Source organism: Megascapheus bottae, chromosome 8 (genome assembly GCF_031878675.1).
Source record: "Megascapheus bottae isolate mThoBot1 chromosome 8, mThoBot2.hap1, whole genome shotgun sequence".
Classification (NCBI taxonomy): Eukaryota; Metazoa; Chordata; class Mammalia; order Rodentia; family Geomyidae; genus Megascapheus; species Megascapheus bottae.
This window is the reverse complement of record NC_143516.1, coordinates 27,427,431-27,453,037: the sequence shown is the minus strand read 5'-3', so window position 1 is coordinate 27,453,037 and position 25,607 is coordinate 27,427,431. Positions and strand designations below refer to the sequence as shown.

The window sequence follows — 25,607 nt, the reverse complement described above, 5'->3', positions numbered from 1 at the left end:
CACAATCATTTGCCTGTCTTTGGACCACTACTAAAGAAACTGATTGACTCTTGTTGCACGTGTGTATTTATTCTTGCTCATATATGTTTCTGTGTGTGTGTGAATGCTGATCCTGAGGCTTGAACTCAAGGACTTGCATTCTCTTGGCTTTTTCTTCTGTAGGCAATTGCTCTATCACTTGAGCCATGCTTGCATGTTTGCTGGCTTATTAGAGAAAAGAATCTCATGGGCTTTTCCACTTAGGCTGGGTTGAAACCTCCCTCTTCAGATCTCAGCCTCCTGAGTAGTTAGAATTACAGGTATGAGCCACCAGCACCCATTTCTTCCTTCTACTTGAACACCTTTTCCTTCAGTTTTTGTTTGCAACCCACACTGAATGCTAGTGACATCTCCAATGAAATCTCTTAGTTGATATTCTGTTAACTCATAGTGGAAGGTGTCCTAAGTAAGGATTTGGTAGTTTAGCTTTGTTCATGTGAAGTTCCTGACAAGCCAATTTTTATTCCTATCACTAAGCTGGTATGCCTCCTACTATGGAGATAGCACAAGTATATAACTCTTGGATGGAGTTTCAATCCATGTGGGGAGAGTGTTAATAGGTACACAAAATACTTTGCATCTGTGAAGACAGCAAAGTAAAACTCACTAAAAGATATTTAATGCAAGGATAGTAGGGATGGGAAAGTGAGAGTAATTTAAGGATGTCAGTCTGATTAAAATACTGTGTATGAGTGGGGCACAAGTGGCTCTTACCTGTAATGCTAGTTATTCAGCTGTCTTTCCATTTAGCTCTGTCTCTCTTGGCTGAGATCAGAGAATGTCACAGTTTGAAGCAAGCTTTATCTTGAAAATAACTGGCATAATGCTGGACTGGAGGCATAAGTCCAGTGGTAGAGTAGTACCTGTGAGCAAGAAAGCTGAACAAGCTGGAGGTGCTGAGTTCAAGCCCCTGTACCAGTATCCCCCTTCAAAAATATCCTTTATGTATATACATATATATACATATACACACATGCATATATACATATATATGTGTGAAACATTTAAAAAATGAATGAATGAAACAGGTTCTGTCCAGTGTGTCTATAGGAAGGGGGAAGGTGAGCAGGGAGAGAGTATATGTATGTATGTGAAAAATGGAATAATGACACTCATTGAGATTAGTTTGGGAGAGAGAGTGATGGATGGGATGAATCTGATGAAGATACATTATATGCATACATGGTAGATGTCAAAATGAAAGAGACCCCTTAGTTGATGCTAATAACACATGAGATCAGCGCAGGAATAAGCCATGAGCTAGCTCTCTCTGTAGGTTCATCCCTCTTTCATCTGATTCTGCTCATGCCATGCAAATATGAGATTTGCCAACTTGATACCTGGAATTGGGGGCTCCCTCAACAGCCGAGATACAAATTTTAGACATTGGTTCAGTATAGCCTGTAACAGTGTGGTGTAATCACAATTTCAGGGGATTAGAACTGAGTCCTGCTCACTCCTGTGGTGTCAGGGGTCCTCAGCGGAGCCCTTATCACTAGTTTCTGATGATTGCCCTGAGATGTTGCCCATATCCAGGTCCTAAAGAGCAGATAGTAGTACACTTCAGTATTTTAAATCACAGACCTTTCCAAAATAATTCCAAAGTAATCTTCTTTTTATTTTTTAATGCTGGTCCTGGGGTTGAACTCGTGGCCTATTCACTATCCTGGGCTTTTTTTTTCTTTTCTTTTTTTTTGCTCAAGGCTAGAACTCTACCACTTGAGCCTCAGCTCCACTTCCAGCTCTTTTGGTGCTTATTGGAGATGAGTATCCTGGACTTTTTCTGCACAGACTAGCTTTAATCACATCCCTCAGATCTCAACCTCCTGAGTAGCTAGAGTTACAGTTGTGAACCACCAGCACCTGGCCTGCGTTAACTTAAAATTTATAGTTGGAAGAGAAATAGAAAATTTACAAAACAGAAATTTTAAATAGATAGCCAAGACACAACAAAATATTGACTGTATTGCATCAAGGAAATGCAGATGATTACAATTAGATTGAAGAAGTCAATAACAATTTTGGCAAGGGTGAGGTGGTTTCATATTCCACAGATGGTCAGCGGGTATGTTGTTATGTTTTAGATGGAAGGCAGTTTGACTCCTGAGTCCCTTGGCACCAGTGATTCTGTTCTGACTCCATCCTAAGGAGCTAGACATGAAGCTGATGTTTTTTTCTGTGTGAGGTGCAAGGGTTAAGAGCAATGAGGGTTGAGTTAGTTACCTAGCATGGAATCCCAATACATACTTACATACTTAGATAAATAATGAATTAAGGCAAATTGATTTCTCCATACTTTGATTTTTATCCTTTGTCAAGTGAAGACAGTAAGACCTATCTGCTACACCAGGGTTAGGTAAATTGCACTATATAAAATACTTAGAACTCTACCTGGCATACAGCAAGCAATTCTATGTAAGTTATCATTGGTGTTATTGTAAACATTCTAGAAAAAAGCAATTGAGCAATTTAAAAAATGATTGTACATATGTATGGTAAAAAATATCCATGAAGATACTTGCTTGAGTCAGACATGGTAATGCATATCTCTATAGTTCCAGCTATTTATGAAGTGGAGACTGGCAAAAAGTTGCTGAGATCCTCTCATTTTCAACAATCAAGCTGGCTATGGTGGGGCATGTATGTAGTCCCAGCTGTAGGAGTTGGGAAGTATAGATAGGAAGATTAGAGTCAAAGGTCAGGGCAACAGACCAAAAGTGTAAGACTATCTGAAAAACTAAAGCAAAAAGGCTAGGGACATAATTCAGGTGGTAAAACACCTGCATAGCAAGTGCAGATTTCTGAGATCAAACCTTCTTTCTGCCAAAAAAGTTAATGGATTGAAAAAAATATTAATCACATAGGAGATGTTTATAATAGAATTGAATATCAAACTGTACATTCAGTAATATGCTCATGATCTTTGCAGGGCACATGGCATGGTAATGAACAGGGATCCTAAGGTGACTTTAAGGTGTGTGTCTACATAGTCAAAAAAACAAGAAAGTGATGAACTATTTCACAGTCGATGGCACCACAGGTGATTTAGATATATTTTCACATCTTTTTATTCATATATTACAATGATACTTGTTAAAAAATTTTGCAAATTGGGGTTGGAAATTTGACCTAGTGGTAAGAATGCTTGCCTAGCATGAACAAAGACTGGGATTCGATTCCTTGGTACCACATACATAGAAAAAAGCTGGAAGTGGTGCTGTGGCTCAAGTGGTAGAGCTCTAGCCTTGAGAAAGCCCAAAGATAGTGCTCAGGCCCTGAGTTCAGTCCCCATGACTGGCAATTTTTTTTTAAAATTTTTGCAAATTATGTATCATTGAATTATCCTCTTCTTGATTTTCCTTCAGTGTGTGCTGAGTTTGTAGTGTTTTACTTTCTCTTCCTCATTTCAGAGCTACTAAAGTCTCACTTCCTCATTTTCTTCACCCACACAGCATCTGCTGGGCATTTCTTGCACTGAACTTGTTTTTTTGTATAGATTTGTCTTAAGCTGTGTGTGTATGTGTGTCTGTATCTGTCTGTCTGGTGGTGGGGGGAGGGGAGGGAAAGAACCCAGGACCTCAGGAATTCTAGTTAAGCCTCTCCTGTTGTATACTTACTTAGTCCCTCCTACTTGAAGAATAAAATAGACTGAGGAGAGACAATTTCAGATTTCAGTGTTGGCAGCTTTCTCAGTGCTGCTTAGGCAGTGATGGCACCTATCTCCTCCACATTTATCAGTATCTCGCCCCACATGAAGTTGGCACATTAGGGAAATCAGCATCCTGGGTAGACCACCAGGCGTGGCCTCTTTTTGCTGCCCTTCCTATCTGGAATTGTCTTCCACATTTCTTCCCTTAAGGTCAAGTCTTCTAAGCCACTTGATAATGTAATTTTATGAACCCTGAGCTATCTATTCTAATAAATGGACCAACATTGACTTGCTTTATTCTTAGTTCCTATGGTAAGCTTATAGAGGTTGTGTTTCATGTTAATATACGTCTTTTGTTTTTTCTAGAACATTATATGCATGCATATAGAACACAAAAATATAACATTATGTTGGTATTCTTAGCAGTATAGGTTTTTATCTTCTTTTTACATACTTCTCTTTTACTTATTTTGAAGCTCACAGTCTTAGATTAGCCTGAAGATCTGATAAATAGAGTTTTCCTTCCTAAAATCTGAAAACATCACAGTTGACAAGCACACTGATGGTGGGTCTGTAATACATAAATTAATCGCAGTGGAAGGACAGCTCTGTCATCAACTATAAAATATTGCTTGTTTGAGCTAAACAATGTTACCAACCTGTCAGACTATTTTTTAAAGTTTGTAAGTATGTTAGAATGTCATAGATCTTACATTTCCTAGAAAGGACTAAATCTCAGGAAATGTTTTCACATAGTCTTGACTAGTGCTTTCCAAGGTTGGGAGTGGAGGAAGTGCATGCAGCTGAAAACAACAGGAATTCATTACCACAGTTATAGAGGCTCTGTGTCCAAAATCAAGTTATTAGCAGTCTGTGATTCCTCTGAAACCTCTAGCGGAACTCTTCCCCGCCCAGTTTCCTCTGCTTTGTTGGCAATGCTTGGTATTTATGAGTTGCTGGTGTGTCATTCGTCTTCACTTGACATTCTCCCTGTGTGTACCTCTGTGTGAAATGATGCCATTTGAATTGAGTATATCTGCAATGACCCAGTCTCTGAATGAAGCCACATTCTGGGTTGCTCAGTTACGCCACATGACTTTAACCTATCTTTTTGGAGTCACACTGTTAAACTCATCGCAAGAAGTAACATTAAAGTCTATAAATGAATATGCTAACACAGCATGAGATAGGGGATGATGGTGTTCTAATCTGTAACCATGCAGATTAGATATGGAGCAAATGACAAGTGGAAAGAAAGGAAGCTTCTTGGACAATTTGTGTCTGCTGGCTGCTTCTGTCTCTACGCCTTTCAGAGGCTATAGATATTATTTTATGCTATAATGCAGTTTTAATCTTTCTAGTTAAAAAAAATCCCATGAAGTTATTTGTGGATCCAGATGTTCCTAAGCGTGTACTGAGTCTTACTGTTTTTCTTTTGCTGTAAAATAGCTTCCAAACCTTAGTGGCTTAAATCCACAATTATTCATCTCACACTTATGGAAGTGCAGGTTGTCTGTGGTTTGGCTGCTCCTGGCTGGATTTGGCAGTGCTGCACTGGGTGGGGCTGAGCTGGACTGCAGCACCCAGGCTAGGCCAGGATCCAAGCTATATGAAGGGAAGGCAGCTATCCGGAGCAGACTCTTCTGACAGAGAGAAGGAAGTGCCTGCCATCTTTTAGTGCCTTGTGTCAAAATGTGTAATGCTATGAACGTTCACAATCTATTGGTGAAAACAAGTCCTGTAGCACACTGGATGGGATGCAGGCCTAGTCTCTGTTTGGGTGCAGAGCACTAAAGTTGCATAGCAAAGGCAAAGATGTGTAATTCACAATCAAGCAACTCTATGTTTAAGAAAAAGTGTAAAAATTTTGACTTTTTTTTGTTGTTGTTCTAGTCTCCTGGAAGTTTATAGTTAAATACCCAATTTTCTTCAAGAGGAGTTCATACTACCCCACAGTTCTGGTTTACATCCTCACTTGGCATATTCCATGCCTTGTAGATACTTGTTTGTGAGCCTACATTAGAGTAGTTATCACCATTTATACTTTGCTGAGCAAAACAAACTGTGCCTCTCTGTTGTCAACCAGAGCAGTTGAGACAGAATCCAGGAGAATTTATGTCCTCTTGAATATGTTTCTATACAGGGAAACCAGGAGAAAACTACTGGCAGTTTACAAATGTAATTGTTGACTGAAATAGCATTAGGACATATAACCACAAATGGTTGCTTGGAAGCCATCTTTCTGAGACCTTTATGAACAACCCAAATCCCTTAACTTTCCATTGAGTTTGCTCTGTACATTATTAGTTTCATTTGGTATGAATTTTCATATCCTCTTCCCTGATTTTTTTTGCCAGTCCTGGGCTTGCCTCAGGGCCTGAGGACTGTTCTGGGACTTTCTCAAGGCCAGAGCTCTACCACTTGAGCCTCAGCACCACTTTCAGCTTTTTCCTATGTATGTGGTACCGAGAAATTGAACCCAGCTCTTCGTGCATGCTAGACAAGCACTTTACCACTCGGCCAAACTCCTCCCTGATTGTTTTATGTAATTGTCTGCTTTTTCAAAAATGGAAGTTTATTTAGGAATATTGAGTCCTTTACATATGTAGAGAGTTTCAGTAAATAGTATCCCGCGTGCCATAAAATGGATTATTTAGTAAATGCTCACTCAGTGGAAGACATTGGTAAATGTGTTACAGGCATTAAATTGGATTTTACTGCTTACATGCTTCCTGAAAAAAATATGCAAGAAGCACATTAAGAAGAAAGCTAAGCTAGGTGCAGTGGCTCATGCCTATAATCCTAGCTTCTCAGCAGGCTGGGATCTGAGGATCAAGGTTCAAAGCCAGCCTGGACACTAAAGAATGTGGGACTCTTGTCTCCAATGAATCACTAACAATAGGAAATGGGGTTGTGGCTGTGGCTCAAGGGGTAAGGCAGTAGCCTTGAGCTGAAGAGCTCAGGGTCAATGCCCAGGCCCAAGGGTAGGGTGGTAGCCTTGAGCTGAAGAGCTTAAGGACAGTGTCCATGTCCAGAATTCAAGCCCCACGATCCACCAAAAAAAAAAGAAAAGAAAAGAAAAAAAGAAGAAAGCTCAATCTTTTTTTGTTGTTTTGTTTTCTTTTACATTTTTGGAAGAGTCTCCCACTATATCTTGAAAATTCATTCAACTGCAGATCCTATCCACAGAGAACAAAGAGGCGCATGGCCTTTTCCTTCATGAATTGGCAGCTTCCGTGGTAGAGTGAACTGCTTATTTATAGTGTTAGACGTTACATTTAATTCTTGAAAACTAGTATTTGCAGATCATATGCTACTTGTTTTTTGAAAAGCCTTTAATTTATTTTAACCCTTTAACCATCAAAGTTTATCTCTTTTATCAGTTAACCTTTGATTTAGACCCACCATAGCTACAATCTCAATAAGCAATAATAATAGTAGTAGCACTATTACTAAAAGGGACAGTAGTAGCACTACTCATACTTACTTCTGGAATAGAAAGAGTTGCAGCATGTTTTAAGACCAGGACCTATGCTTTGGGAGTGGCACTGGCTGTGTGCATTTGGCACTGTTCAGCAGTGCACATTGGCACCCATTCTCTGCAAGCCTTTGTAGAGTTCTCTGACAGTGCAATGATACACCGGTGATGCTTATACTAACATCCAGGATTTTAGGAATAAGTCATGTTAAAGTAACAAAAGTTGTTACACTAAATAAAAATTCCAGAAATCATAATGAAATCCCACATGTCACCTGCTTATTTAACTAGTATCCAGAGCTTATCACCTGTAGATTTTTTTCATATATTTTTATTGTAATTAATAGAAGGGTTACATTATATTTACCAGATAGAAGGTGTATTACTTCATATACATTGATACCCTTTCTCATGTCTTGGTCCCCATTTCCCTCCTCCCCATCCCCACCCCTCATCTTGTTTTCCCCCCTTCCCTATCCAATTTCAAATAACCAGATACAAATATATCCAATATATCAGATAACAAAGTGAGATACTGTAACAATATGAGATAACCAAGGGATAGCAAAAGAGATGAGAGATAACATAGTACATTAAGGACAACAATCACTCATTATATGGCTTTTGTTTCTATATCCTAGAGGTCCTTTCATTTAGCATCATACTATATGGCCTTATGTATCTAGGTTTTGCTCTATTGCAAATCTCTGCTATGAGAGCCCAAGGTTTCTACTGATTATGACAAATGAGGGAAACCATTGAGCCTATGTTCCTTTGAGTCTGGCTTACTTCACTTAATATGATTTTTTCTAAGTCTTTCCATTTCTAACAAATGGGGTGATGTCATTCTTTCTGACAGCAGCATAGAATTCCATTGTGTACAAATACCACATCTTGTTGATCCACTCATCAACTGAGGGGCATCTGGGTTGGTTCCATATCTTTGCTATGGTAAGTAGTGCTGCAATGAACATTGTTGTGCTAGTTCACCTGTAGATTTAACTTTGAGGGTAATCTAATATGATCAAATCTTAGAGGAACAGTAGAGGAAAACACCATTTTGGGTGATTCTTTTTTCCACTTCTCTAATGAGGGCCAATTATATACATTCATGAAGTATTAAACAGTGACTGAGGATGAATTAAAACAAGTTTTCTCTTACAGGTAGGAGTTGAAGTCAGCAACATACATTCCTCTGCTTTCAGTGCCTTTAATAACTTCATGATTTATTGCAGATTTATTCCTCTATCCTAGTGTTGTGTGTATATAGCAAATAGCAAACCTGACTTCTTATATCTTCTGAGTGTTAGTGAGCAGATACAGTCAACGTATTAAAACAATTGATAGAAACCATTGACCATAATTTTTCATTCTAAAAAAAAGCATTGTACTCCTAGTACTTAAAAATGACTTTCATAGGGGCCGGGAGTTTGGCCTAGTGGTAGAGTGCTTGCCTAGCATACATGAAGACCTGGGTTCAATTCCTTGGTACCACATATATAGAAAAAAGCCAGAAGTGGTGCTAAGGCTCAAATGGTAGAGCTCTAGCCTTGAGAAAGTCCAAGGATAGTGCTCAAACCCTGAGCTCAAGCCCAGGACTGGCAAAAAAAAAATGACTTTTATATTTTAAAAACAACTTGAAAAAGAAGATCAACATTACAGATTCTGAGTTTCTGTATTTACTGATCTGTTTTCTGGGAGGAAATATACTGGCAGACAATGACATCCGGAAACAATACAAAAGTCTTTTTCAACTGCTAAAGGGAAGTATGGCTAGCATAATCAAAACCATTTCATTACTTCTATTCTTAACATCGAAGAGGCAATTAATGTAATGAATCAGGAGAGTGACTTTACACTCAGCCCTTCATCTAATCACAAGACATATTTGATGACAAATTCACTGTAATACATTTAGAATTATGTTACTGTGAGTGACAGGGACACAAATCAGCATTCATATCCTCAAAGACAATTAGCCAGAAGATTGCTGGTCAGCCCCTTATTGTGTTTAGCTGTGGTTATATCCAGGAAGAGCAAGGAAACTGATGTGAACATTCTCTATAGTAACAGTCTTGTTACTGTAGAGGTTATCACATTAGAGGTTCTTCCTTTAGGATCAGACAAGAACTGATCACTCAGAGTCTGACTGTTAAGGTAGTTTGACCTTGAATAAGTTGTTGAATCCTTCTGAAATTCATACTATCTGCAAGGCCTGAGAACATTAACTTCTTGATGTGGGACAAAAAAATTGGATCATATTTTTACTATTCAAATCTATATGTTTTTTTGAATTTGGGACAAATTTGAATCCAGTTCTTCAGACATTATTGAAAGTGACATTTCATAAAATATTGGAATACACTGAAATGAATGAATAAGATAATACGATTTTCAGTTCCACAGGGTATCCGATTCCAGAGACAGTTCTGGAGAGACACCTGTTAGATATATATAATCTCTGTAACAGTTCTCAATTGGTCAGCTTGCCATGGGCTATACAGTGCATCGTGTAGGTGGTACAGTTTGAATTCTAACCAGGCCTGTCTTGTTTTAAACTGTTGCTTTCTCTTAGTAATAAGGGTGGTTCTGTGTCATTCAGAAAACAAATGGCATACTAAAAACAGGTGATTAGAGCTGATAAAAATCTTAGCTCTAGTGAATTTTAATTTTTGAAATAAAAAATAATGTAGCAATTAATGGAAAATATTAGTTCACCCATATGGCTTGACTTTATCTCTTATAGTGGTTCTCAGTGGATAGAGTACTCTGCCCAGCCTCTAGAGCATTATCATTGGTACAGTTATGGGAGGGCATGGTTGGTATTTTATTGGGGGAAGCAGAGGTGTCTAATGTCCTACAGTGTGTGGCAAAAACTAAGATAACATAGAACTGACCCTTATAATCAGGAATTTTATTTCTTCTTTATGATGGATATGACATTTATTCGGACAGTCTACCAAAAATAAAGAGGTTTGTTTCAAATTAGCATTTATGTGAATATCTACCTTACTAGTTTTAATTGTAGTATTCCACACCAGTCACTGATTTGCTTCTGTCTACTCAGCTCATTGCTATAACTCTGCTCCTTCAGTGTCCTGTACTTGTATACAGTGTTGGTTTCTGATCTCGTTTCTCTGATAGCTAAGCTTGTCCTGTAGAAGTAAGTGGAAGTGCCTGATCTTTCATGTCGTCACATGAGCTTATACCTGAGGATTTACTTATTGAAATATGTTTTAAAAGTCTTTCCAGCACTTCATTTTTAAAGCCCAAGAATTTATGCATTCTAAAAACCCTTCTAATCAGATGTTTCCTTTAGGGGCATCCTATTGATTTTTATATTTTATCTGAGAAGATGATAATATCTGGGAATTTCACTTCAATACTATAAAAGCCATATAATAAACTATTTGGATGAAGGTGTTGGAGTTTGATGAAGTTGAAAACTTTCGCACATCTAAGAGTGACTCCCTTGTCCCTTGAAGATCTATCAATTCTTTTGACTAACCAATAGGGATTTGTTTTTCTGTTCTGAGGATTGTTTGTGCTTAGCCTTGAAGTTGTTAAACTGGTACTCTACTACTCGAGCCATGCCTGTAGGTTTGCGTTCTCTGGTTATTTCAGAAATGCATTTTAGCAAACTTCTGTGCTAGAGCTAGCCTCAAAGCATCATTCTCCAGATGTCAGCCTCTTGAGTAGTTAGGGTTACAGCTTGAGTCACCCTAAAAATTTAACACTTCTGGTTTTTCTTATCATTCAGTATTTTTCCTGTAATGAGAGGCTTGAATCTAAATGGAATTCTGATATAGACTAATACTGGAAAATGCTAGGAATTTAAAATTGTTTAAATCCCTGGTTAATTGTATTTATGTGTGTTTTCTTAAAGAAGGGTGAGAGGGTGGGGGGTGTGTGTGTGGGGGGGTGGAGGGAAATGGGTACCAAGACATGTGAAAGGGTATCAATGTATGTGAATTAATGCACCTTCTATCTGGCAAATATCATGTAACCCTTTTACTAATTACAATAAAAAAAAGAAGAAAAAAAAGAAAAAAAAACAACACTCTTGCCAAAAAAAAAAAAAAAAAAAAAGAAGGGTGAGAGGGTGGGGGATGATTCAGAGTTGAATCACAACACTGGGTATATGGATTTTAGTATCTAAGATCATAAATCATCTTCACTTGTGAATACTTAGCTCTACCCGTCTCTTTCCTTAACACTTCATCAATAAAATCCAAAATTCCTATGAAATAAATTTTACCTTCTAATAATTTAATCCCTTCTGTGTACATTTGAGGTCTTCTGAACCCCAGTGCTCTTACCCAGGGTGCTCTTTATCCTTCCAAAATGATTCTAAGGAGGTGTCAGCATTTTCATTCAAGATGGGCACATTTACTGGCCGGTGAAAGAACTCTGCATTTATTAACATTTTCCAGGCAGGTCAAAGATTGAGATCAGCGTCCGGCTCCATGTTGAGGTTAGTCAGCAAATACTCTTTGGTATAGTGGGTCAATGATTTTCTGAATCCATCTAATTATGAAAACATCTACCACACATCCAGCCCAGAGATCTCCACCTTGTCCATAAGAAATCAGAAAAGAAACTGACACAGTGTCTCTTCAGTGTTATACTTCCTTCTTTTAACCAATCCCCTGGAATAGAAGCTATGTCACAGAGATCATTGTAGGTTGATTATGCCAGCATCCTCTCCACCACCAGCCCTGCCTCTCCAGCTGTAGCAGGCCAGCATTCCCTGGGTACCATACATTCCCTTCCCACTGCTTGACACTTCTTCACTCACCATCTGGAGATGCCTGCTCCACCTTCATAGCTCAGTACTGGCGTCACCTGTGATTTGTCCCTGACACTCCTTCCCTTTTTCTTCAAGGTAGAGTCAGGTGCTGTCTCTCTACATTCTGTGATTCTCTATATCTGCCAATGTCAGAGCCTTCACCACTTCTCTTTTACCAGTTTGGTGGGGGAGGGGAGGTTGCAGCTGCCAATTCTTCTTGAGCCATCCTTCCTTAGTAGGTACAGCAGGATTCTTGGTCTATGGTACATGTTTCAGAAAGGAATCCACTTTGTTGTTCTGAGTGTTGGTATTTTAGAACATTCTGTGTCTCAGGATTCACTGTTAGAATTCTATGCCAGGTCCTTACTAACCTGCACTCAATTGTCATTTCTCAGATTTTGCTGAGATTTAGTGGTTTGCTCCACAATATCTAACTTCTGTTGAAACTTTTAAGTTCATTTTCTCATTTTCAGGCTATATGGCAGTTTGCAATCCTTTGATTTCTAGTTTGTAGCACTGCATATGACTGTCCTCTTATGTGTCCTGATCTAAGTGGGCCAGAGATAGACTGTCCAGGACCTTTGATGGAACTTTTCATACCTCTTCTGTAAAAACAAAACAACAGAAACAACAACGAAACCACTTGAATTCACATGATCACTTTAATTATTTACAGATCCAGTTAAGTTCCCTAGGTAGAGAAAAGAGGACTGTAATTTTCAAGTTCTTTATGAAGTTTACCATACATAGATTTCATCCCATTTTCTCAATAGTGGACTGGTTGCTCTCCTTGGTTATCAGTTTTGCCACCTCCTCTTTTGGCTCTATCCATGCCATTACATTTGGATTTTGTTGTTGCTGCTTTAAATTCTTATGACACATTATGTATTTGGGGAACATTGCCTACTAGCTGTTCCCTTTACAGGAAGGTTTGTGGCTAACATTTATGTCTAGTTCTGTGTCTTTGTTGACAGGTTTCTTGTTATTCAAATTTCTGACCTTGGTTAACACCAGAATTTGAATACCTTCATTTGGTTTAGATGACACTGTGACTTTGAGAGAATGAACACCTGTTTATTTTGGTAAAAGTGTGTTTGGTAAAAGTGTGTTTTCTAGGAGGAAATGTCTGTCTGAGTAGAAAGGTACATTTTGGTGTCTTCGGCAACTAGCCAAACTTAGGACAATAAAGCTTCAGTGTGTGTTCTGGTCACTGATATGTTTATTAGGAAATATGTTATTGGGAAAACAGTTGATAGATATCATAGATTAGCCCTAACTGGTTAGAAGTAGGTTCAAAGAGCAGTGGTGGTTAGGCTCTACCTGTTCTGCATAAACCACACTGGTTTGATGCAGTAAGGGAGTCTAATAGTTCTCTGCTTAAATTCTCTTTAAACAGTGATATGTTCTCAAAAAGGAAACACTTCCCTTTTAATACAAAATATATTGTCTTATGTGGGAGGCATTTTCACACATGCCTTTTCCTTTTTTATTAAATTTTTTTGTGCTGGTAGAAGAGCTTGAACTCTGGACCTTGCTCAGTTTTTTGGCTCATGGCTAGCCTTACCTCCATTTTCAGCTTTATGCTGGTTAATTAGAAATAAGGTCTCTTACATTTGTCTACCTTGACTAGCTTCAACCCTCAGTTCTCATATCTCAGCCTCCTAAGTAACTAGAATTATGTGCAAGTCACTGTTTCCTGGCTGCCATAATAGCTATCTGAACTTAGTTTTAATTGGCTATCCTGATGTATGGTTGCAAAAAGAAATGTTTACACAGATCAGTCCTGTGTTCCCTTATAAAATTCCTTTTGGTCCAGGTACACCATCAATGCAGGAAGCTCTTCTAAGTTACTGTTTGGATGAGTCTAGAGTAAACTGATGTGTGGAAAAGTCAACATTAAATGAACTAAAGGCTTTTAAGAAGTCCATTATAACCACTTACAGTGGAAAATGTAGTTCCCATTAAAGATGGATTTAAAAAGCTTTGGTTCTGCACTGAAGCATGAAGGCTGCTGTATGGTGTTCTGTGCAAATCATTTTTATAGCATCCTCTACCTACCTCTTTCTGTTTAATCTACTGGTGAGTTTCTGGCTGCAATAACTACATCTGTCTTGTTTAAGGATTTTTTTTAAAAGCTACGTAGAAAGGAAATGAAAGATTATCATATTTTCTATTTATCTAAAGGAATATACATACATACATACGTGTGTGTGTGTGTGTGTGTGTGTGTGTGTGTGTGTGTGTGTGTGTGTCCTGATGAGTTCTAAATAGATACAACAGCACCAGATGTCAGTTCTTGGATCATTTACTCTTTTTCTCTTGTGTTCACTTTTGTCAATATTTTTTTCCTGGAATCAAATATTAGTTTCTGGCTCAGCTTGCAATATAAAAAATTTCCAATTAGGTTGTTATGACTTCATTTTTATTCATGAGGAGAAACCTAATAAACAGAGATCATTTGTATCAGGCTGGAGAGAAGCTTCAAAATAAGCCCTCGGCCCATAGCAAGGTGGAGAGACTAATCCTTTCAGAAACCTGGGAGGGGCTGACAAAGTTTATGTCATGTTCAGATAGTTCTTAATTTCAGAGGAACCCTTGGATTTGTATTGATCTGCCGTATAATTTACTTTATCCCCAATTCTGTATTCATTTAACCCCTTGCTTAGTTTTTTTCCCCCCAGGCCTGGGGCTTGAACTCAGGGCCTGGGCCCTGTCCTTGGACACATTTTGCTCAAGGCTAGTGTTCTGCCACTTGAACCACAGCACCACTTCCAGCTTTTTCTGTTTATGTGGTACTGAGGAGTCAAACCCAGGATTTTGTGTATGCTAGGTGAGCACTCTACCACTAGGCTAGGCTTCCAGGCCTTGCTTAGTTTTGAGTGGATTTTCTATGCATTGTGGTGCTAGTTGTATGTGCCAGGTATTTAGGAAAGTACAAGGGGCATGTGGAACCTGGTGGTGTTTGGCTTGGGAGCAACTTATGTTTTGGAGTTGGGGAAGCTAAGTGAGGAGGCCTTGTTTTACCAGGCTTCTCAGTACATATAGTTAACAGATGAAGAGGAGAGAGAGAAAGAGAGTGCACAATTGGTCAGGACAATGTCAAGTAGAATTAGTTCTTGTGCAAGATTTGGTCAGGAAGAGAGGGATCTGCAAGTAATGTTAAGATGGGGGAAAGGTATTTCTAATTGGATACAGAGTTGAGGAGACCCATGCATCTAAACCAGGGACAGAGCTTATGAGAGGCGGATACTCAGCCACGATCTTTCCCTTTTTTCATCACTCAGACCCTTGAATGAATATTACCCGTCTCCTTTCATTTTTGCTTGGCTTCTACTCCTGATCCTCCATTGATATAGTCCTCTTGGAGATCTTCAATGATTCCTTAATGACTTTACTTTCATTTGCTCCCATCTCCGGGGTCTGTGCTGAGTGAGGCACTGGCCATTTTTAACCCATCTTCAGTTGCTTTCTGTGGAAAGATGTGAATGTGCCCCAAAATGGGTTCCAAGTTATGTTCTGGTACTGTTGAATTAGGAAAATGAATTGGTATTTCTGTGCCAGCTTAATAGAAATAAAGGTTTTTAAATCATTGTGTGGTTGTTCTTCTTACAGATGTGTGGCTAACATTTACGTCTAGTTCTGTATCTCTAGTCCTGTATCTTTGTGGTTGTAACTATTAATTGAAGTAATCTGTGACTAATATGTTGAAATAAATGACATGGTAGGCAAACATCAAGGACAATTCCCTTTCCCTTCCTGATAGCCATTGTCTTGCTGGTATGATTATGCCCTGTTCTTTTAGGTATTCCATCTTTATGGAATTGCTTTTCTGTCTCTTTTCATATTGAAATACTAACCACCCAGAAAAGTTTGTTTCATTACACATCTCAATCATGTCTAGCTGTAATTACATGCTATCTTTGCTGTCGTAATACACCTTGTTCCTGAAGAAACTTGGAGGGTGGTTTTCATTCCTCCTATGTGGTCTTTATGAACTGTCATCAAATAATCCATTTGACTTCTAAGTATTTCTTGCATTTGTACCTCTCTTTCTATGTTATGTCTTGCTTCTGAAGTTTGAGCCTTCTCTTAAGTAATTTATTATAACTTCTTATAAGACTTTCTTGATCCTACCAACTGGATCCTTAAATTATGATTATGTCATAATCCTTCCTATGAAACTCTTTGATGACATATATATATTTATATATAAATCTGTATATTTGTATCAGGGATGAGGAAATTGGTTTTACTCAGAACTGGCTTTGCTGAATGCAGTAATGACTGTTGCAAACACTGCTGTTGGGTCCAGCATCGTCACTTAGTGATGGTGAACGAGGTGCAGGGGAGGAGTAGGCAGTGCAGGATTATGGGTAAGCTTAAGTTTCAGCTCCTTAGCAGGTGTACATGGATCTATGGCTCTGTTCCTTCCTGAGCCTTTGGCTTCAGCTCACACCATACCTTTGCTTCACACTTTATTGGGAACAACAGGGAACTTGTATCTTCTTGTTTTGATCAAGTTGCTTCATTAGATCTTTACCTGGGATGCCCATACTCATAACCTTAGAGTATGAGAGATAGTAACACTGAATGTTAAGACTTAAGTATTCTTTCTTGAAAGTTTACCTTTTTAGTTGACAAATAAAATTACATATTTGTCATGTACACCATAGTATTTTGAAATGTGTACGCAGTAGAATGATGCCATTGAGCTAATTGTTCCTCCTGTAGGCTCCAGTGGCATTTTCTGTCTCCTCCAGCACACCCCTTATCTCATTGTCTTGAAATCCAATGTCTCTCTCACAGGACAGTAAATTCCATTAGAGCAAATATCAAGTCCCATTTTCTTTCAGCTGTGATACTTGTCACAGTACTTCTCATGGGCTGTGTATTATGGATTAAATTGAATTCAGGAAATAATTTTGATTCATGAGTGTTCTTTGCCACTTTAAAAATATTAAGAAATTCCATTTGTGAAAATATGTTTGAAAACGAAAGGATGGATACAGGAGTGTAAATACACTGTAGGATATTTTGACGGAAGTAGGCAATAAGTACACATGATGAGAATAGCATGTGGGAATTTGGAGCTAGAGACAGCTGTTTATTGAAGGTTGAAACCTTGGTCAGTGAGCATAGGTGAGAGTATCAGTAGCTATGGGAGGCAGTGAGTTCAGAACATTCCCTAAAGATTTGTTTCCTGAGTCCTTGTCCTTTCATTTCCACATTTGCTCAACTGGAATGTTCTGCCTGGCATTTTAACCAAAAGTAAAACAAATCACCAAACTGGCTTTTGTTTTCATGATTCTTGCCCAGCACCTATGAGAGCCCTGTCACATTATTGTCTATGAGATATGTTCATTATTAACTACTTGGAAAGATTGATGATGAGTTTATTATTAAAAACAAAAAAGTAGGGCCGGGAGTTTGGTCTAGTGGTAGAGTGCTTGCCTAGCATGCATGAAGACCCGGGTTCGATTCATTGGTACCACATACTTAGAAAAAGCCAGAAGTGGTGCTGAGGCTCAAGTGGTAGAGCTCTAGCCTTGAGAAAAATCCAAGGACAGTGCTCAGGCCCTGAGCTTAAGCCCAAGACTGGCAAAAAAAAAAAAAAAAGTAGCATCTACAAAGCTAACCTATAACTTTCCAAAGACAGTGTAAATTTTCCTTTGGTACATTTTGAAATAATTGTTAATTCTGAGGAAAGTACTTCTGGTTGGTTTTCTATCCACATTCTGATTTGTGGCTTAATTCCAATTCTGTGATTTGTCTCTGTGCACCACCCATTCCAGTGAGCATTTGCATTCTGAATTTGACTCATGTGACTGGGTTTCCTGGTTAAAGTTTATCTTTCATTTGTTTTGGGTCCTGTAACTCTACTCTGCTTTCTTCTTCATATTGGCCATTATAAACATCTTCATTTATAGTTGCTTCGTTATTTTTTTAATTACAGGGCTATGAGACATTGATTAAAAAGAAGAACTTTTCCAAATACTTTTTGCACTTTCAGTTCATATTATGGATACCAAGGAGGAGAAGAAGGAACGGAAACAAAGCTATTTTGCTCGGTAAGCATTCATTCTGCAAACTTATATCTGTGCTTTTAAAACTTTTTTGGGGAGTTCATTCCTTAAAAAGTATTTCTGAAAGGAGTTAAAGTGAGTGAAATGATATCATTTGAATCAAAAGTGTTTTTACTGAAAGTCTAGAGCTTGTCTAAAGTATTTATATTTATTTCCTAGTATCTGATTTCCTTGGGTACAATGTACATTTAAATATCAGGATAACTGTCATTGCTTATCATAAGAAATGTTATGCTGTGCTTCCCAGACTCAGAGAACATGGGCTTAAAATAATCATTGTGTTCTCCTGAATTGAAATTCTTAAGAACTGAATTTAGTATCACTTCATCCACAGTTTTCAAGCCTCATTTTAACACACAGTCTGTACTTCTTAAAGATGCACTTCCTTTTTTCCATATCAAAGTGTTGAAACTAAAACCAAAGATCTTTTCCTTTTGGTTAAGGTATTTATCTCAAAGTCAAGCTGCATTTTAGGTTTTTAATGAGAAATGGGAGCAGAAAAAAATTATGGACTTACTGTAAGTATCTTCAAAATAAACCTGCAAGGTAGGTGGCTTTAGCCCTAACTTATCAATAAGATAACTAAAGATTTCAAAGTACTTTGTCCATTTATGCAACAAATGAGTCAGTATCCACATGTAGAGGTATCTCCAAAGGAGGTGCTCCAGTTAGAAATCACAATTATAAATGAAGGTTTTTGAAAAGCAAAAGTATAAACCACTTATTGCAGTGAAATGTCTTTTGCTACTAGGACAATAGGAAGTAACAAGGTTGGGGAAAGAAGAAGTCAGGTTTATAATAATGGATGGGACATGTGACATTTAGACTAAATAAGCTTTCTTACAGTTGAATTTTGAGAGTCATTTGTGCATACCAGCTGTTAATCTTCATAATGACTAACAGTTCTCACAAATGATTAATAGCTGGTTTGCAGATATTTTGTGCTAGAATATAGCTTGTTTCCCCCTTCCTTTTTAACAGTGTCTTTTACAGGGCAAAAAGTTTTAAATGTTGATATGGCTTAATTTGTCACTTTCTCCTTCTATGGATTGTGCTTTTGACATCAAGTTATAACTTTTTATGCCTAACCCCAAGTTTTCTCTTCTCTGTTTTAGTTTCTAAAAGTTTTTTAGTATTGCATTTTTATATTTATGTTTCTGAACCATTTTGAGTTATTCTATATTTAAAGTATTTTCTTTCTGCTTTTTTTTTTTGCCTGTATTACACACTGGCGTTTAAAAGCTATAGTGCCTTCTGGTCTAAATCTAAAAGTGAATTTGTGATTATAATAGTAACAATAAACATAGGTTTATGAGCAGCTTGCTCAGTGTGAATGTCTTGTCCCTGATGTATAAAGAAAACCCTTTAAACTAGAATGCAAACTAATATTGTTTTTAAAAAGCAGCATACTTTTTTTTCAACTCGGAAATAATCACATTTGTCATACTTACCCAGGTCATATCTGAAAAATATTCTAATAATGAAAAAGAAAACAGAAAAGCCATTAAATGTGACCTTGGAAACTCAGGGACAGTAGAACAAGGACAATAAAATTATAAATGCCATTAAAAGTCAGTAGGTTTTGTCACTAGTAAATAAGAGAGTACACAGGAGAAAGGCAGGCAGGCTGACTGACGTTAGCTGTGCAGTGATCAAAAGTGATCACTCTTTTCAAGACAAAACAAAACAAAATAAAAACACCAAAACCCCAAATAACACAAAAGTTCAAAAGAAAAAGAGAGACAGCCAAAGTGTGAATCTTTTCACGTGCCTACTGATGACCTAGAGTTACTGTACAGAGGAATTACCAATGGAACATACTTGAGAAATCCTTTCCAATAGCACAGGGCAGATTTTTCTGGAACAGGATACTTCAGGGAAGTGCGAGAGTCCTTTTAGAGAAAAGGAATGTAAAATCAGTCCTAGGGTAGGGCCAAACTGACATAGTCATAGTTTTTCCTAAACTAAATTATACCACCTTACATAAATGTCTACTGGTATTCAGAGGAAATTGGAAGGAAAACTTCTCCCTGGTGTTCTGCAGCTACCAAAGTTGTGTATCTGAAATCCTAAAATTGCTTTTTAAACTGGTTCTCCTTCCCTCCTTTTCTTTTTCTTCACATAGTTAATGTTTTCATTGTATGCTATCTTATCATGTGGTGTCACAAACACTGAATGAACTATTGAATGAAGGAGTTCAGTAAATAATCTTTTTATCAACATGTTCTGAGATCTCTCTCCACTGCCTAAGAAAACAGAGTGAAGTTTAAAGACCCTGCTGTAGACAAGGTGGCAATGATTCACACCTGCCATTTAGTTTGGGAGGCAGAGATTATTGTTCTGGTCCAGTCTAGGCAAAAAGCTTGTGAGACTACATCCCCAGAAGCAAATGGAGTATTATCATTTACATCCTATCTAATTGCCTTAGAAGTTTTGGATAATAGAACTGTGTTTGTGGCTTGTCCAGAGCATATCTGAAAAAAGTACCAAAGCAAAAATGAGTACAGGACTGGTAAAATACTTCCCTCAGAAGTGCAGGGTCTCAGCCAGGCACTGGTAATTCATGCCTGTAATCCTAGCTATTCAGGAGGCTGAGATCAGAGGATCTGGGTTTGAAGCCAGCTGGGGCAGTAAAGTTGTTAAGATACTTACCTCCAGGTCTTTCCCAGAAAACCAGAAGTAGAGCCAGGGCTCAAAGTAGTAGAGCACTAGCTTTTGAGCTGAAAAGTTCAGAGACAACACCCAGGTTCAGAGTTTAAGCCCTCACAATCAACTAAAGAAAAGAATAAGTCCGCTGTCTCCTGTTCAAACTTCAGAATGACCACCAAAACCAAAATATCTTACTTAAGCCTTGAAGTGATGGAAATCTAAAATCACAGCCCTTGAAGGGCTGGGGAGGAGAATCTCAAGTTCTAGGCTAACCTGGGTTATATAGTTTATGATGTCTGCAGAACATAGAAAAACAAACAAGCAAAAATATCTTAATTTAACAGTTTTAAATTGGAATTCAGAATTTGGGGGTCTTCTAATCTTTCCTTACTTGTGATGTATCTTAATTTATGATACATGTGTAATTCTAAATAGAAGAGTGGACTGGAGCAGTGTTTAGTGTCTCACGCATGTAATCCTAGCTACTCAGGAGTCTGAGATCTGAGGATCACAGTTCAAAGCCAGCTTGGGCACTAAAGTCCGTGAGACTCTTATCTCCAGTGAACCACCAGAAAACTGGAAGTGCTGCTGTGGCTCAAGGGGTAGGGTGGTAGCCTTGAGCTGAAGAGCTCAGGGACAGTGCCCAGAGTTCAAGCTCTACAGCTGACAAAAAAAAAGTGGACTGGTCTTACTACCAGACAGATTTGTTTGGCTCACTCCAGCCTGGCTCTTATGACCTGGTGTGATTAGTATAGTTTGGGAGCACTGTTTAAGTTCACAGACCATGGACCATGTAGTATTTCTCCCTGCTTTGCAAAGAAATGATGATGACAAAAGTAGTCTGTTAAATGTGTGTGCATTACTCCTTGTTCTGTGACCAGTCTTGGAAACCCAATGAAAAGCTATATTAGTAAAGCAAATTATACTCTCTGTGGTGATTGTCGTGGTTGTGTTCTGTGAAAGTCACATTGGCTTCTGGGGTGGACATTGGTCATTCTACTCCTGCTCCTTCCCTTCTATCCTTCCCTTTGTAGTTAGAATGTGTTCATTATTTTATTACTGCTAAACAGGGTTCTTTCCTTCCCCTCGTTATTTGGCCTGTATGATTTTTATGGAGGTGTGTGTGTGTGTGTCTGTGTCTGTCTGTGTGTGTGTGTGTGTCTGTGTGTGTGTGTGTGTGTGTGTGTCTGTGTGTCTGTGTGTCTGTGTAGGGGGGCACCAGTGTACTGGTGATTGAGCTCAGGGCCTCTTACATGATAAGCACATTCACGTACCACATGTATCACATAGTAGCACAGAGTTACAACCCTGCTTGTATGTATGTATGTATGTATGTTTGGAAAGTTCTCTGGAAACATTTTTTCCAGGATCAGTGGTTAATTGAGGATCTCAGAGGTTCATTTGGAGTTCATCAAACTGCTTTTCCCCTCTAATGTGATCTGGGAGGGCCTTTCAGTAGTGAGTGCTGAAGATTCTTAGCAGAGTGTACTTATTGAAGGCTACTTCCCTAGGCCTGCTGCCCCCTACCTGGGTTATGAAAAGCAGAACGGTCTGTCCCACACACTCTCTTCTTCCCATCAGGTACAGAGAAGTCAGATCCCCTCCACCTCTACCAGCAAGCAGTCTGGGTGATTAAGAAAGCATCCTGTGCCCTAGCCAGTTCAAGCTGAACCTCTCACCCACTGGTAGAACATTCATGTTTAAAATTAGCTCTGGTGTACAACCTTGAACATGTCTTCTAAACTCCTTTAGTCCTGTATTTCTGTAATTGTGAAATGTACCTAGTAATAACCCACACTTAAGAGGGTCTTAAAGAAACAAGTACGCCAGCTTAGAAGTCAGAGGAAGGCCAAAGGGAACAGCAAGGAGGTCCTAAGCTCTCTAAGGGAAGAGAATGTATAGATTGCTGTTTGAATGCACTGTTTAATAAAACATGCATTATAAAACGTCTCTTTCTCATTTAAACCAAATGAACCCAAAGCAGCCATGGAGATAGGAGAAGTAGCAGGCACAGGGAGTACTCAAACAGCTCATTCCTGACCTCCCTTCCACACCCACCTGCACTTTTATACATAACCAGTCCTCATCTTGACCACCCACTTCCAGCCTAGGTCTGGTTCTGTTGTTCAGATCTAGTAGTAAGAGCAATTATAGTAAGTAAGATTGAAACCATGCGATTTCTCAATGACAGGTTGTTATGAGCTTATGTAGGAAATGGAATGTCATGAAGTGGAATTATATAGTGCAGAGGGCCTTTGGAAATCTAAGGTGCTCATTTATTTAGCAGTTGGGCCCTAAGATCACAAGGCAAAAGTGTCAACGATGTGCTAGCTCCATACTAGGGTACTTTCAGTTTATGAATTGGTAAGCAGAGCCTCACCATAGTGTTGTTTTGATGGTCTATCGTGTCTGCTAGAGAAACAAACTCCCCCTTCCCCCAGTGGACAGAGACCTTTGACTAGTCACCTTGAACTGTGTTCAGCATCTTACTCCAGGGTTTACTTTTCACATAATGTGTTCCTTGATGTGTAAAAAGATTAGGGAAACTGATCTGGATTACTGTATCATCACACCAAACCCCAGATAGCAACAATTTTTGTGTTGGGAAATGATTTGACTGTTGGTGGACATTTAGAGTCAAAGGTGGTTGATCACTCCCCTGACATTATACAGCAGGCAGCAATGCAGGATTTGAGCCCAACTCTGTTCTTATCCATCCAGAGCTTACGTTCTGCAACATTGTCTGAGGCCACTTGGCACCTTTGTGTTAGAACGAGTCCTGTAGGGGTAACACAGATTTCCCAACCTACTACTCCTTACCATGTGGGTAGATTAGATGTCTATGGGTCTCCCCGTTGTAAGGTAATTTGGAGAAATGCATCCTGGGTTCTAAACATAAAAATTTATGAATGACCTTTTCAAAAGCAACCCAAAGACATCCCATACCACATGTCTTCTCATCTTCAGCATCCTCAGTCTTGTGCCTGTCAGCAGATGAACCCACCATGGCAATGAAAAGCTTGCAGTCTAGACAGTCGACCTCTATGGGTCAGGATTCTGTATTTCACTCTATCTAGGGCGAGAAGTTTCCTATCACAGAAATCAATGCAGAAATATAATGGATAGAAATCCTCCATTTTCTCTATTGACTATGCTACCTCAGAGCCAGTGTTAGATCATCTGGATGGCCATCTGTGCCATGCACCATGAGGGTGTGTGCTCTCTCTCCAGCCCCAAGAAGTCAATCTTTGAACCCCAGGAAACCATTTCTTTGTGCTTTGCCTGGGCAGTGTAGTGCCATGTGAACTCTTGTCCTTTCTTTAATTAATAATCTGTAGATGTCTGTGTGTGTGTGTGTGTGTGTGTGTGTGTGTGTGTGTGTGTGTGTTTACTTCTTGCTGACCAAGCAAGATTCGACTGCCTCAAGTGTGTCTGAAATTTAAGGAGACACTACCAGTTGTTGGATTACATACAGTCTTTTCTCAGATTTTCATATGTGACTACATGAAAAACAAACAGAATTGTTTTAATTACTTGGCCAGTGTGAACACTATATCTCCTTAATATTTGTTCATTATCCTGCCAGTTGCCCTGTGTTTATTGATTCTAAAAAAGATCATCATTTTGACTGGGGCCATGGCTTAAGGAGTAGAGGACATACCTAGCAAGCAGCCTGGAGTTCAAACCCCAGGACTGCAAAATAATAACAATAACAATAATAATAATCACAACAGCATTTACAAAGTGTTTCTACGAATTCCTTCACTTTATTTTCTTCATGGTCTTGTGAATAGCCAGCTAGCTGTAAGTGCGGATGATGAATGTTGTTAAGGAGATTCAGTCACTTAGCTTTTAAATGGAAATGTGTTCTGAATAGCCCTCTGCTGTGTTTATAGGTCGTGTGTGTGTGCGTGTGTACGCGCACGCCTGTTTGCGTGCATACTAGCTGTGGGGCTTGATGTCCCTCAGTCTTTTTTTTTTTTTTTTTGGCAGTCATGGGGCTTGAACTCTGGGCCTGGGTGCTGTCCATGAGCTTTACCACAGTACCATTTCTGGTTTTCTGGTGGTTTATTGGAGATGAGAATTTCATGGACTTTAGTGCCTAGGCTGGTTTTGAACTGCAGTCCTCAGATCTCAGCTTTCTGAGTAGCTAGGATTACAGGTGTAAGCCACCAGTGCCTGGCAGCCTCAGTCCTTTTTGCTCAATGCTAGGGCTCTACCACTGATTCACAGCTCCACTTCTAGTTTTTGGAGCTGTGAATCTCAGAGACTTTCTTGCCTGCACTGGATTTGAACTGTGATCCTCAGATTTCAATCTCCTAAGTAGTTAGGATTAGAAGTGTGAGCCACCAGCTCCCTCTGTGTGTCTGATTTTTATTTTTCATTCCATGCTGTCTCTGTTTCTCTTTCACATAGTATTTTTTATCTAGACTAAAGGCGGGTTAGAACATGCTGTTAATTGTCATAGCATGCTTAATAGGAAACATTTTGTATGAATCGGAAAGTAGAATGTGTTAGTTGTCTTTACTTGACACTGTATTTAATTCAAATTTCTAAGGAGCAGCCCAGAGGACTTTTGTGCCCAGTGCCCTGCCTATGGATTATGTAGCAAGATTTGCATCAATGATTTATGATTTGCAAGTAAGACTTCTCTCTGAAGGCCACCTTGCTGTGGAGACTCTAATTGTTCAGTGGTTTTCCATGTACCTATTAAATAGTGATCGTCACATAGCAATTATTAAATATTTGGTAAGCAGATGAGGGACAGAGTAGTCAAAACATCCTCTTCAAAGAAGGATATAAATGATTTGCAACTCCTAGTTTTTAATCACTACCGTATTTTGCAGTACTCTCTAATACTCAGTATTCTGAAGTACTCAGGATATTTAAAAATATTTCTAATGGAATATAATAAAATAT

The 25,607-nt window shown here is 38.7% G+C and overlaps 1 protein-coding gene and 1 long non-coding RNA gene across 7 annotated transcripts in view; one reads left to right on the top strand and one right to left on the bottom strand.

The window, feature by feature from the left end:
* Positions 1-25,607, top strand: part of Ncoa7 (nuclear receptor coactivator 7) — a 111,909-nt gene that overhangs the window by 9,396 nt on the left and 76,906 nt on the right. For 5 of the 6 annotated variants that reach the window (XM_090338183.1, XM_090338177.1, XM_090338181.1 and 2 more), the window contains exon 2: positions 17,909-18,023. In XM_090338183.1, the coding sequence (XP_090194309.1) occupies positions 17,974-18,023 (50 nt within the window). In that variant the 5' untranslated portion in view covers positions 17,909-17,973. Of the gene's footprint in view, positions 1-12,005; positions 12,052-17,908; positions 18,024-25,607 lie in introns of those variants that run through there. The other variant, XM_090338180.1, reaches the window with a different exon arrangement.
* LOC150059706 (uncharacterized) lies at positions 2,011-11,513 on the bottom strand. Its single transcript, XR_016536476.1, has 2 exons — positions 11,425-11,513; positions 2,011-2,215 (listed from the first exon to the last, which is right to left on the bottom strand). It is a non-coding gene; the product is annotated as an uncharacterized LOC150059706 (long non-coding RNA).